At 51.2% G+C, this 13842-nt stretch overlaps 1 protein-coding gene across 1 annotated transcript in view; it reads left to right on the top strand.

Annotated features, from left to right (window-relative positions):
* Positions 1-13842, top strand: part of LOC142296680 (actin-like protein 6A) — a 102535-nt gene that overhangs the window by 60358 nt on the left and 28335 nt on the right. The window contains exons 7-10 of the mRNA XM_075340598.1: positions 1386-1492; positions 2260-2349; positions 2450-2511; positions 2789-2903. Coding sequence (XP_075196713.1) covers positions 1386-1492; positions 2260-2349; positions 2450-2511; positions 2789-2903 — 374 coding nt within the window. The remainder of the gene's footprint in view (positions 1-1385; positions 1493-2259; positions 2350-2449; positions 2512-2788; positions 2904-13842) is intronic.

Genomic DNA, 13842 nt, shown 5'->3' with positions numbered 1-13842 from the left:
TTCAGCCTTCCTTTTTGTCCACACCCAGTCCATGCAGTGGAAAGGGTTCTATATTCGCTAGACCTTGTGAGGGCTCAGATATTGCGTACCTAGGACAGCCCCTTTAGGAACATAGACTCCTTCTTTGTCATTCTTGAAAGGCCTAAGAAAGGAGAGGCAGCTTCATAGGCAACGCTGGCTTCGCTCTGTGAACCAGGAGGTCTACCGCTTGCAACTCAAGCCCATTCCTAGTGGGCTGCGGACTCATTCCACGCGAGCAGTTGGCGCCTCTTGGGCCATTAGGCATCAGGCTTCAGTGGAACAGAGGTGTAAGGCTGCGACCTGGTCTTACCTACATACTGTTTCAAAGCATTACTGAGTCCATACCCAGGCTGAGGCTGAGGTGAACCTAGGTAGGAAAATTTTGCAAACGATAGCCAGGAGCGCCTACTGAGATAGGTACTCCACTATCTGGGACTGATTCCTAGTCCTTGGGTTGCATTGTTTATTGTTTACCCACCCATGGACTGCTTTAGGACGTCCCATGGTCCTGTGTCCCCCAATGAGGCGTCAGAGAAAAACGGATTTTTGTGTACTCACCGTAAAATCGTTTTCTCTTAGCCATCATTGGGGGACACAGCACCCTCCTTTTTGCCCTGTTGGGCCTTAGCTTTTTTCTGTGTCAGTACTTTTTTATGACTATTCACTCACGTTTTTTGTTACTTGTTCTCCTACTGCTTGTGTACTAAAACTGAAGTAGCCTGGCTGGGCCAGGGGGTGTATACTGCAGGGGAGGAGCTAACATCTTTGCATCTACTTAGTGTCCTCCTATGGATAAGCAGCATAACACCCATGGTCCTGTGTCCCCCAATGATGGCTAAGAGAAAACGATTTTACGGTGAGTACACAAAAATCTGTTTTTTACGTTCTCCACAGTGGCCTGCACTCTTATGTACAAGCATGTTAGAATGCTGTATATAAGAGCCCACTGGTGGTGGCCGCAGCTTATAGTCACCAAATCTGGTGACAGGTTCCCTTTAAATAAATAATGCATTTCATACAGGAGTGCTGTGCTAGCATTTTTGCTTTCTAATGCAGCCCGACCCTTTTCACAGGCAATATTCTACTGATTTTACAGTTGTCAGATTGGAAAGACCTGTCAAAATTATTCACAATCTATTTTTTCTTTTTGAGAATTTGTTTAGTTTTTTTTTTTTGTTTAAAGCCTTGAATATTTTAGGTTTTAATAAACTATACTATGAAAGATTTCAGTCAAAAGTTGAATATAATAAGCACTTGCCGTGGAAGTTCCACTTGGATTTTGAATCAAACTAGCAAACTAGTGGCTTTGTTTAGGAGCTTTTCACTTTTTTTTATTCTTTTTTTTGCCTCTTACTTTTTTGTAGGTATTGTAAAATCTCCGCTTGCTGGGGACTTTATCACTATGCAGTGTAGAGAGTTATTTCAAGAAATGAGCGTGGACTTGATTCCTCCATATATGATTGCATCAAAGGTAAGAAATGTGTAATACTAGAGATGAGCAAATGCATTAGCGAGGAATTCAATTGTACTCGAATGTTACAGAAATCCGCCTTCACCAAAATGCGAATTTCTTGTAATTCACTAATGCACAGATTCAGCAGAATGGCCACTGGCTGCCTTTTACCTGAAATAAAAAACAAAACTCAACAATAAAATGTTAAAGGGGTTGGGGGGGGAATCCTTGTACTTCCCACTTGGGCACCCTTGTGTCACCTATTTGGTCCTCACCGCATCTTCAGATTAACTTCGGTTGCACTGAAATCACAGATTGTCTTACGATTTCCGGGCTTCATTACAGCCCAGGGAGGAGGTGCTGCTCGAGGGTGCGGAATATCACGGCATCCTGATGTCACAGCATGTGCCGTCGCCTTGCGTGTGCCGTCGTTTTGCTTTTGTGTATGCACAACCCATTCATTCTCCATCAAGCCCAGAAGTCCTGGCTGTATGAGAGGCCTAGAAATTCTAGCACATGCGACAGCAATCAGAGTATGTGGTGAGGATTAGAGGGACTGGTGAGGCGACTATACAGATTCTTTTTTTTTTACTTTTTATGCTTTTGTGTCTGGCAAGAACCCAGAGCACAATAAGTAACATTATGTTTGCAGAGCATACCTTCTTCTAAGATCGAATTTCCTGGGAAGAAATGCAGTAACAGAAAATTGAATTTTTCCTGATCTGCTAATATCTATTTTATAATATGCATGTTCCATAATCGGATCCCATTTTCTTGCATTTCAGGAGCCAGTACGGGAGGGAGCTCCAGCTAATTGGAAGAGAAAAGAGAAACTACCTCAGGTCACTCGCTCTTGGCACAACTATATGTGTAGTGTAAGTACAGGTTACTTTGTGTGTGGTTTTGTTTTTTTCCATTTCTCTTTTTGCATAAAATGTATTCATTCTTCTTCACTTTTTTTTTTTTTCCCATTAGTCTGTAATACAGGATTTTCAAGCGTCCGTTCTCCAAGTGTCGGATTCCACCTACGATGAGCAGTAAGTCTTTTGCATATTGTGCAAATGGGATCTGTAGCACATTACAGTAGTGAGGATGTAGAGGAGGTTGTGTTGCAGATCTTTTTTGTATGCAACTTTGTAATGAATCTGTATCATGTCAACTTCTCTTGTGGATTTTCACTGCAGATTTTTTTCTTTAATATAACAGACTGCAACAGGCAGTGATTATACTGATTCTGTGTGTCAGAAACCCTCCCAATGTGTGCACTGTAATGTGGAGGGACTTTATCTCAGCTGTTCTATCAAATTTGTTCAGGGTGGCCGCGCAGATGCCTACCGTCCACTACGAGTTTCCTAACGGTTATAACTGTGATTTTGGAGCTGAGCGTCTTAAGATTCCAGAAGGATTGTTTGATCCTTCAAATGTTAAGGTCAGTGGTTTTGGTTTTTTTTGTTTTTTTTTTTTGTTACCTGCTAAATGGGGTATTAAAATGGCTGCAGCTTTGTTCAGAAAATTGTTGTATGTTCTTAAATTTATTATGTGCACTGAAGTGTAAAGTAAATTTTTGCAAAGCAGAGCGGTGCACAAAAATGTATCTTTCTTTGTCGCTCCATTGGGAGACCCAGACAATTGGGTGTATAGCTTATGCCTCCGGAGGTCACACAAAGCATTACACTTAAAAGTGTAAACCCCTCCCCTTCTGCCTATACACCCCCCCGTGCATCACGGGCTCCTCAGTTTTATTGCTTTGTGGAAGGAGGCACACATCCACGCAAGCTCCACATTTTAGTCAGCAGCAGCTGCTGACTATATCGGATGGAAGAAAAGTGGGCCCATACAGGGCCCCCAGCATGCTCCCTTCTCACCCCACTCGGGTCGGCGGTGCTGTTAAGGTTGAGGTACCCATTGCGGGTACATAGGCAGGAGCCACATGCTGTTTTCCTTCCCCATCCCTTAAGGGCTTTGGGTGAAGTGGGATCCTGACCGGTCACCAGGCACTGGGACCGCGCTCCCTCCGCAGCCCCTGGGGGAATCTGCTGGACAGGAGACCGGGTATCATCAGGGACAAGGCCCTGCTACTCTGAGGTACTCTGTGTCCCCTTGGGGACGGCGCATAGAGCGCCTGTGTAATGGACACTGCAGCAGCTGCTGGGTGTGTTGGTGCGACGGGACTACCGCGCTGGCCGCGCTTGTTTGCCGGCCGCGCTTATAACTTTAGTCCCCGGCTTTTGCGGCCTAGTGCCGCATATTCCCGCCCCCGGGCCTGCCAGTCAGGGGTAAGGGCGGGACGCTGCACTGGACGTCAGCGCTGAGGGCAGGAGCATACTTTGTATCCTCCTCCCCCCTCACTGAGCACCGTGGGGCACCAGATTCCCGCACTTTTACAGGCACGCCCACGGCTCCCTCCTCCTCTCTGAACGCCGGCAGCCATTGCTATCAGCACTTCAGACGCTGGAGAACTTCAGAGGGGAGACAACTGAGCTCCACAGCTCTGGGAGGCCCAGGCAGGGATCTGGTGGTCACACAACCGCTGAGAGTGGTCGGTAAGCCGCACCTGTTACTAGGTGCTGGTCCCCCTGGGTGCCGAATTGTATATTTATATGCTTATAGTGTATACATTTACTCTGTACGGCCACACTGTTAGCGTTTGGCTATATACCCTCACTGATTATTCTAATAGGAGAAACAGCATGTCGTCCGCAAAAAGCAAGGGTACCAAAGCACAGGCTTACTTTGCAACCTGTACCTCATGTGCGGCAATGCTTCCTGCAGGTTCCACCTACCCTCATTGTGTGCAATGCTCGGCCCCTGTGACACTCACTCAGCCGGAGTCTCAGCCACTGGTGGGACCCCCGGCCCAGGTGGAACCTCCGGCCCCCACTGTCCAGGTGACAGGGATAGAGTTTGCAGTATTTGCTGACAAACTTTCTGAGTCTATGGATAGATGGTCTGCTAAGATACTGGAAGCTTTGCAGTCCAGACCTGTAACACAGGCCCCGGGCACTGTTGATTCATTGCCCCCATGCCCCCCTCGGTCGGAGCAGCAAAGTGCTCCTGGGTCGACTCATAGGTCCCACGGGGAGGACTCCGACACGGACCGCAGTCCCAGACCGACGAAGCGGGCTCGCTGGGAGATTCCCTCGACTTCATCTCACTGTTCAGGTTCTCAGCATGAGGACTCTCTGGAAGATGAAGCAGATGTGGCAGATCAGGACTCTGATCCTGACGCCGCGCTCAACCTTGATACGCCTGAAGGGGACGCCATAGTAAACGACCTTATAGCGTCCATCAATCAGGTGTTAGATCTTTCTCCTCCACCCCTTCCGATTGAGGAGTCAGCTTCTCAGCAGGAGAAATTTCATTTTAGGTTTCCCAAACGTACACGGAGTGCGTTTCTTGATCACTCCGACTTCAAAGACGCAGTCCAGAAGCACCGAGCTTTTCCGGATAAGCGCTTTACTAAGCGCCTTCATGACACACGTTATCCCTTCCCCCCTGACGTAGTCAAGGGTTGGGCTCAGTGTCCCAAGGTGGATCCTCCAGTCTCTAGACTGGCGGCCAGATCCATAGTTGCAGTGGCAGATGGTGCATCACTCAAGGATGCCACTGACAGGCAGATAGAGCTCCTGATGAAATCCATCTATGAGGCTATCGGCGCGTCCTTTGCTCCGGCATTTGCAGCCGTATGGGCACTACAAGCTATCTCAGCTTGTCAGTCTGAGATTAATGCACTCACACGAGCCGCTACTCCGCAGGTGGTGTCATTAACCTCTCAGGCGTCGGCGTTTGCGTCCTACGCCATGAATGCTGTACTAGACTCTGCGAGCCGTACAGCGGTAGCATCCGCCAATTCAGTGGCAGTCCGCAGGGCCATGTGGCTACGTGAATGGAAGGCAGACTCTGCTTCCAAGAAGTTTTTAACCGGTTTGCCGTTTTCTGGCGACCGCCTGTTTGGCGAGCAATTGGATGAAATCATTAAACAATCCAAGGGTAAGGACTCGTCCTTACCCCAGTCCAAACCTAACAGACCTCAACAACGGAAGGTACAATCGAGGTTTCGATCCTTTCGGCCCTCAGGCAGGTCTCCATTCTCCTCGTCCAACAGGCCTCAAAAGGGTCAGAGGAACTCTGATTCATGGCGGTCTAAGGCACGTCCTAAAAAGACCGCCGGAGGAACCGCTCCCAAAGCGGCCTCCTCATGACTTGCGGACTCCCCAAACCGCATCCTCGGTCTGTGGCAGGCTCTCCCGCTTTTGCGACGCCTGGTGCCCACATGTCCAAGACCGATGGGTGAGAGACATTCTGTCTCACGGTTACAGGATAGAGTTCAATTCTCGTCCTCCGATTCGTTTCTTCAGAACATCTCCGCCCCCCGAGCGAGCCGATGCTCTCCTTCAGGCGGTGAACACTCTGAAGGCAGAAGGAGTAGTTATCCCCGTTCCCCTTCAGCAATGGGGTCACGGTTTTTACTCCAACTTGTTTGTCGTACCAAAAAAGGACGGATCTTTCCGTCCCGTCCTGGACCTCAAACTGCTCAACAAACACGTGAAAACCAGACGATTCCGGATGGAATCTCTCCGCTCCGTCATCGCCTCGATGTCCCAAGGAGACTTCCTAGCCTCAATCGACATCAGGGATGCTTATCTCCACGTGCCGATTGCACCAGAGCATCAGCGCTTCCTGCGTTTCGCCATCGGGGACGAACACCTTCAGTTCGTGGCACTGCCTTTCGGCCTGGCAACAGCCCCACGGGTCTTCACCAAGGTCATGGCAACAGTGGTTGCAGTCCTACACTCTCAGGGACACTCAGTGATCCCTTACTTGGACGATCTTCTTGTCAAAGCCCCCTCTCGGGTGGCATGCCAACACAGCCTGAACATTGCTCTGGAGACACTCCAGAGGTTCGGGTGGATCATCAATTTCCCAAAGTCAAAACTGACACCGACACAATCGCTGACATATCTCGGGATGGAGTTTCATACTCTCCCAGCGATAGTGAAACTTCCGCTGGACAAACAGCGATCACTACAGACGGGTGCAATCTCTCCTCCGAGCCCAGTCGCACCCCTTGAGACGCCTCATGCACTTCCTAGGGAAGATGGTGGCAGCAATGGAGGCAGTTCCATTTGCACAGTTTCATCTGCGTCCTCTTCAATGGGACATTCTCCACAAATGGTACAGGAAATCGACGTCCCTCGACAGGAACGTCTCCCTTTCTCGGGCAGCCAAGGCCTTCCTTCAGTGGTGGCTTCTTCCCACTTCTTTGTCGAAGAGGAAATCCTTCCTGCCCCCATCCTGGGCTGTGGTCACGACGGACGCGAGTCTGTCAGGGTGGGGAGCGGTCTTCCTCCACCACAGGGCTCAGGGTACCTGGACTCAGCCAGAGTCCTCCCTTCAGATCAATGTTCTGGAGATAAGGGCAGTGTATCTAGCCCTGAAGGCGTTCCAGCCGTGGCTGGAAGGCAGGCAGATCCGAATTCAGTCGGACAACGCCACGGCGGTGGCATACATCAACCACCAAGGCGGCACACGCAGTCGGCAAGCCTTCCAGGAAGTTCGGCGGATTCTGCTGTGGGTGGAAGCCACAGCATCCACCATCTCCGCAGTACACATCCCGGGCGTGGAAAACTGGGAAGCGGACTTTCTCAGTCGCCAGGGCATGGACGCAGGGGAATGGTCTCTTCACCCGGACGTGTTTCAAGAGATCTGTTGCCGCTGGGGGAAGCCGGACGTCGACCTAATGGCGTCCCGGCACAACAACAAGGTCCCGGCATTCATGGCACGGTCTCAAGATCACAGAGCTCTGGCGGCAGACACCTTAGTTCAGAATTGGTCGCAGTTTCGACTGCCTTATGTCTTTCCTCCTCTGGCACTGCTGCCCAGAGTGTTACGCAAGATCAGGTCCGCCTGCCGCCGTGCCATCCTCGTTGCCCCAGACTGGCCGAGGAGGTCGTGGTACCCGGATCTGTGGCATCTCACGGTGGGTCAACCGTGGGCACTACCAGACCGACCAGACTTGCTGTCTCAAGGGCCATTTTTCCATCTGAATTCTGCGGCCCTCAACCTGACTGTGTGGCCATTGAGTCCTGGATCCTAGCGTCTTCAGGGTTATCTCAAGAGGTCATTGCCACTATGAGACAGGCCAGGAAACCAACGTCAGCCAAGATCTACCACAGGACGTGGAGGATCTTCTTATCCTGGTGCTCTGATCAGGGTTTTATTCCCTGGCCATTTGCCTTGCCCACTTTTCTGTCTTTCCTTCAATCCGGAATGGAAAAGGGGCTGTCTCTCGGCTCTCTTAAGGGACAAGTCTCGGCGCTCTCTGTATTTTTTCAAAAGCGTCTAGCAAGGCTTCCGCAAGTACGCACGTTCCTGCAGGGGGTTTGCCACATAGTCCCCCCCCCCTTACAAGCGCCCGCTAGAACCCTGGGATCTGAACAGGGTGCTAATGGTTCTTCAGAAACCACCTTTCGAGCCAATGAGATATTTCTCTTTCTCGCCTCTCGCAGAAGGTGGTCTTCCTAGTGGCAGTCACATCACTTCGCAGAGTGTCTGAGCTAGCTGCACTGTCGTGCAAAGCCCCCTTCCTGGTGTTTCACCAGGACAAGGTGGTTCTGCGTCCGGTTCCGGAATTTCTCCCTAAGGTGGTATCCCCTTTTCATCCCAATCAGGATATCTCCTTACCTTCTTTTTGTCCTCATCCAGTTCACCAATGTGAAAAGGATTTGCACTTGTTAGATCTTGTGAGAGCACTCTGGCTCTACATTTCTCGTACGGCGCCCCTGCGCCGCTCGGATGCGCTCTTTGTCCTTGTCGCTGGCCAGCGTAAAGGGTCGCAGGCTTCCAAGTCAACCTTGGCTCGGTGGATCAAGGAACCAATTCTTGAAGCCTACCGTTCTTCTGGCCTTCCGGTTCCTTCAGGACTGAAAGCCCATTCTACCAGAGCCATGGGTGCGTCCTGGGCATTGCGGCACCAGGCTACGGCTCAGCAGGTGTGTCAGGCGGCTACCTGGTCGAGTCTGCACACTTTCACGAAACACTATCAGGTGCATACCTATGCTTCGGCAGATGCCAGCTTAGGTAGGCGAGTCCTCCAGGCGGCGGTTGCCCACCTGTAGGAAGGGGCCGTCTTTCGGCTCTATTACCGGGGTATTCTTTTACCCACCCAGGGACTGCTTTTGGACGTCCCAATTGTCTGGGTCTCGCAATGGAGCGACAAAGAAGAAGGGAATTTTGTTTACTTACCGTAAATTCCTTTTCTTCTAGCTCCTATTGGGAGACCCAGCACCCGCCCCTGTTCCCTTCGGGCTGTTGTTCTTTTGTGTACACATGTTGTTCATGTTGAATTGTTCTTTGGTTCATGGTTTCAGTTCTCCGAACATCCTTCGGATTGAATTTACCTTAGACCAATTTATAAGTTTCCTCCTTCCTGCTTTTGCACCAAAACTGAGGAGCCCGTGATGCACGGGGGGGGTGTATAGGCAGAAGGGGAGGGGTTTACACTTTTAAGTGTAATGCTTTGTGTGACCTCCGGAGGCATAAGCTATACACCCAATTGTCTGGGTCTCCCAATAGGAGCTAGAAGAAAAGTAATTTACGGTAAGTAAACAAAATTCCCTTCTTTTGGCAGTTTCATGCCTGTCTCTGATCGGAGTAGCAATTCTAGTCCAGCGCACACCATGAAGACTCATCAAATTCATTAAGTAGTGTGCAACTTGTGTGATTTTTGACCCATTTATGTTCAGTGTAATAGGAATATCCCATTGATGTGGTGAACTATATATTTTGAAGGATAGGATGGCTAGAATTTTCATGTGTATTAACCCTATAACCCCTTAACGGCCGCAGACAGTAAAGATATGTCCTAGCAATCATAGTGTTAATCCCCACCGGCTGCTGCAGGCTGTCAGCGGGGATCTGCGCACGTCAGTTGATTTGTACAGCTGACGTGTGCCTTGCAGGCACTTATGGAATCGTTATCCACCTGTACCTGTTAACCCCTTTAAATGGAGCTGTCAAAATGTGACAGCGCCATTTTAATGGCGATCGCAGTAAAGCTTTACTCACTGCCTGCCACTGGAAGTCATGTGACGTGATCATGTGGGTCCGATGGTTGTCATGGTACCACAGGGTCATGTGATGCCTCCTGCAGCTCACATGACTCAGGTCCTGTAACCAGCAGCCGAGTACTGCAAGTTACAAGAGATGATAATTTCTCCCAACCTAAGTGGTGCTGCTCTGATCGGGAGAAAAGAATGAGTGATCAGGCATAAAAAAAAAAACCCTAAAAGTTCAAATTCCCCCCCCCCCCCCACAAACACACACTAGCCCCATTAAAAATTAAAGGGTTAAAAAAAGACACACATTTGGTGTTTCTGCGTTCAGAAATGCCTGATCTATCAAAATATAAAATCAATCTGATCGGTGGATGGCGTAGCGCCAAAAAATTCCAAACGCAAAACTACGTTTTTTTTCGTCGACGCAAAATTCAATAACAGACAAAACTTAGCATCTGCGCAAAAATGGTACCATTTAAAAACGTCAGCTCGAGACGCAAAAGATAAGCCGTCACTGAGCTATACATCCCCAAAAAAGAACACTACGGGTCGTGGAAAATGGCGCAAAATGTGCGCCACTTTTTTTGGACAAACTTCACTTTTTTTGTACCCCCTTTAGATAAAAGTAAACCTTTACATGTTTGGTGTTTGTGAAGTCATACCAACCCGAGGCATCACACCCACACATCAGTTTTACCATATAGTGAACACAGTTAATAAACATCTCAAAAACAATCGTGCAATTGCCCTTTTCTTTGTCGCTCCATTGGGAGACCCAGACAATTGGGTGTATAGCTTCTGCCTCCGGAGGCCACACAAAGTATTACACTTTTAAAAAAGTGTAACCCCTCCCCTCTGCCTATACACCCTCCCGTGCATCACGGGCTCCTCAGTTTTATGCTTTGTGTGGAAGGAGGCACACATCCACTCATGCATTCTCAGACTTAGTTATATCGGTTGGAAAAAAAGAGGGCCCCCTCGGGGCCCCCGGCATGTTCCCTTCTCACCCCACTTTGTCGGCGGTGCTGTTAAGGTTGAGGTACCCATTGCGGGTACAAAGGCCGGAGCCTCATGCCGTTTTCCTTCACCATCCCTTAGCGGCTCTGGGAGAAGTGGGATCCTGACCGGTCATCCATTCACTGGGACCGTGCTCCCTCCGCAGCCCCTGTGGGAATCTGCCGGACAGGAGTCTATTCATCCTCAGGGACCGGGCCCTGCATCTCTAAGGTACTCTGTGTCCCCATGGGGACTGTGCATGGAGCGCCTTCTTCCCGGACGCTGCAGCAGCTGCTGATTTGTGAAGACCGGCGGACTTCCGCGCCGACCGCGCCTGCTTGTCGGCCGCGGTCTTAAATTTAGTCCCCGGCTTCATCGCGGCCTAGTAGCAAAAATCCCGCCCCCGGGCCTGCCTGTCAGGGGTAAGGGCGGGACTGCCGACCTGACGTCGGATGTGAGGGCCGGAGCATCCTGTATGTTTCCTCCCCCCTCACTGATCACTGTGGGGACCCCAGATTCCCGCACTTTTTCTAGCACCGCCCACGGCTCCACTCCTCCCCTGAGAGCTCCGGCAGCCATTTTTTTGGCATTCTACCGGTGGAGGATTATCAGGGAAGAGCTCTGCAGCTCTGGGAGACCTAAGGCAGGGAATCTGGAGGACACACACTCCGCTTTTTAGCGGTCGGTAAGCCACACCGGTCACCGGTGCTGGTCCCCCATAGGGTGCCGGAATAGATATGTATTCTATATATATATTTCTGTTTTGTCGGGCTGTATACCCTTTCCCATATACCCTCAGTGATCACTCTCCTAGGAGACAACAGCATGTCGTCCACAAGGAGCAAAGGTGCTAAGGCACAGGGTTTTTTTGCGACCTGTACCTCTTCTGGGGCTATGTTACCTGCGGGTTCCACCTACCCTCACTGTGAGCAATGCTCGGCCCCTGTTTCGCTTGCTCAGCCGGAGCCTCGGTCACTAGTGGGCCCCTCGGCTCAGGTAGACCCCCCTGCTCCCCCTGTCCAGGCGGCAGGGACAGAGTTTGCTGCTTTTGCTGAGAAACTCTGAGTCACTTTCACAATCCATGGCTCAGTCTATGGACAAATGGTCTGCCAAGCTGCTAGAAGCTTTGCAGTCCAGACCGGTCCTTACACAGGCCCCGGTCCCTGTTGGATCGTCGCCCCCAGGCCCCTCTTGGTCCGCGCCGCAGCGCGCTCCCAGGGTGGGCCCTAGGTCTCACGTGGAGGACTCCTGCCCGGACCGCAGTCCCAGACCGGCTAAGCGGGCTCGCTGGGAATCTTCCCCGACTTCTTCACGCTGCTCGGGTTCCCAGCTTGAGGACTCTCTGGAGGACGAGGCGGACGTCGCAGCTCAGGGCTCTGAACCTGACGTTGCCCTCAATCTTGATACACCTGAAGGAGACGCCTTAGTAAATGATCTTATCTCGTCCATCAACCAGGTGTTAGATCTATCTCCCCCGCCTCCACCTGTAGAGGAATCGGCTTCTCAGCAGGAGAAACACCAGTTTCGGTTCCCCAAACGTACACGGAGTGCGTTTTTCGATCACTCTAACTTCAGAGATGCTGTCCAGAAGCCCAGAGCGGTTCCGGACAAGCGCTTTGCTAAACTCCTTACTGACACACGTTACCCCTTCCCCTCTGACGTAGTTAAGGGTTGGGCTCAATGTCCCAAGGTGGATCCTCCAGTCTCTAGATTGGCGGCTAGATCTGTGGTATCGGTTGCAGATGGTTCATCGCTAAAAGATGCCACTGACAGGCAGAGCTCCTGGTCAAATCCATCTATGAAGCCACGGGCGTGTCTTTTGCCCCGGCCTTTGCAGCCGTGTGGGCACTCCAAGCTATCTCAGCTTGTCTGGCTGAGATTAATGCGGTCACACGTAATTCTGCTCCGCAGGTTGCGTCTCTGACTTCTCAAGCGTCAGCTTTTTCTTCCTACGCCATGAACGCAGTCCTAGACTCTGCTAGCCGTACAGCGGTGCCATCCGCTAATTCTGTGGCAGTCCGCAGGGCCATGTGGCTGCGCGAATGGAAGGCAGACTCGGCCTCCAAGAGGTTCTTAACCGGTTTGCCGTTTTCTGGCGACCGATTGTTTGGCGAACGATTGGATGAGATTATTAAGGAATCCAAGGGAAAGGACTCCTCCTTACCCCAGTCCAAACCTAAGAGACCTCAGCAACGAAAAATTCAATCGAGGTTTCGGTCCTTACGTCCCTCCGCCAAGTCCCAATCCTCTTCGTCCAGCAGGCCAGAGGAACTCCTATGCGTGGCGGTCTAAGTCACGCCCCCAAAAAGCCGCCGGAGGCACTGCCTCCAAGGCGGCCTCCTCATGACTCTCGGCATCCCCGAACCGCATCCTCGGTCGGTGGCAGGCTCTCCCGCTTTTGCAACGCCTGGTGGCCACATGTTCAAGACCGATGGGTGAGAGACATTCTGTCTCACGGTCACAGGATAAAGTTCAGCTCTCGTCCTCCGACTCGTTTCTTCAGAACCTCTCCGCCCCCCGCTCGGGCCGACACACTTTTTCACTTTTTCAGGCAGTGGATGCTCTGAAGACAGAAGGAGTTGTGATCCCTGTTCCCCCTCAGGAACATGGTCGCGGCTTTTACTCCAACTTGTTCGTGGTGCCAAAGAAGGACGGATCATTCCGTCCCGTTCTGGACCTCAAACTACTCAACAGACATGTGAGCACCAGACGGTTTCGGATGGAATCTCTCCGCTCGGTCATCGCCTCGATGTCACAAGGAGACTTCCTAGCATCGATCGACATCAAGGATGCTTATCTCCATGTGCCGATCGCACCCGAACATCAACGCTTCTTGCGTTTCGCCATCGGGGACGAACACCTTCAGTTCGTGGCATTGCCTTTCGGCCTGGCGACAGCCCCACGGGTGTTCACCAAAGTCATGGCATCCGTTGTGGCGGTCCTACACTCTCAGGGCCACTCGGTGATTCCCTACTTAGACGATCTCCTAGTCAGGGCACCTTCTTGGGTGGCGTGTCAACACAGCCTTACAGTCGCTCTGGCGACTCTCCAGCAGTTCGGGTTGATAATCAACTTCCCAAAATCCCAGTTGACACCGACCCAATCACTGACTTACCTCGGGATGGAGTTTCACACACAGTCAGCGGTAGTCAAGCTACTGCTGGACAAACAGCTTTGTCTGGAGGCAGGGGTGCAATCTCTTCTTCGGGGTCGGTCACACCCCTTGAGGCGCCTCATGCACTTCCTGGGGAAGATGGTGGCAGCGATGGAGGCAGTGCCGTTCGCGCAATTCCATCTGCGGCCACTCCAATGGGA

This window comes from Anomaloglossus baeobatrachus, chromosome 3 (genome assembly GCF_048569485.1).
Source record: "Anomaloglossus baeobatrachus isolate aAnoBae1 chromosome 3, aAnoBae1.hap1, whole genome shotgun sequence".
Classification (NCBI taxonomy): domain Eukaryota; kingdom Metazoa; phylum Chordata; class Amphibia; order Anura; family Aromobatidae; genus Anomaloglossus; species Anomaloglossus baeobatrachus.
The sequence above is the reverse complement of the archived record's forward strand: the minus strand, read 5'-3'. Positions and strand labels throughout refer to the sequence as shown.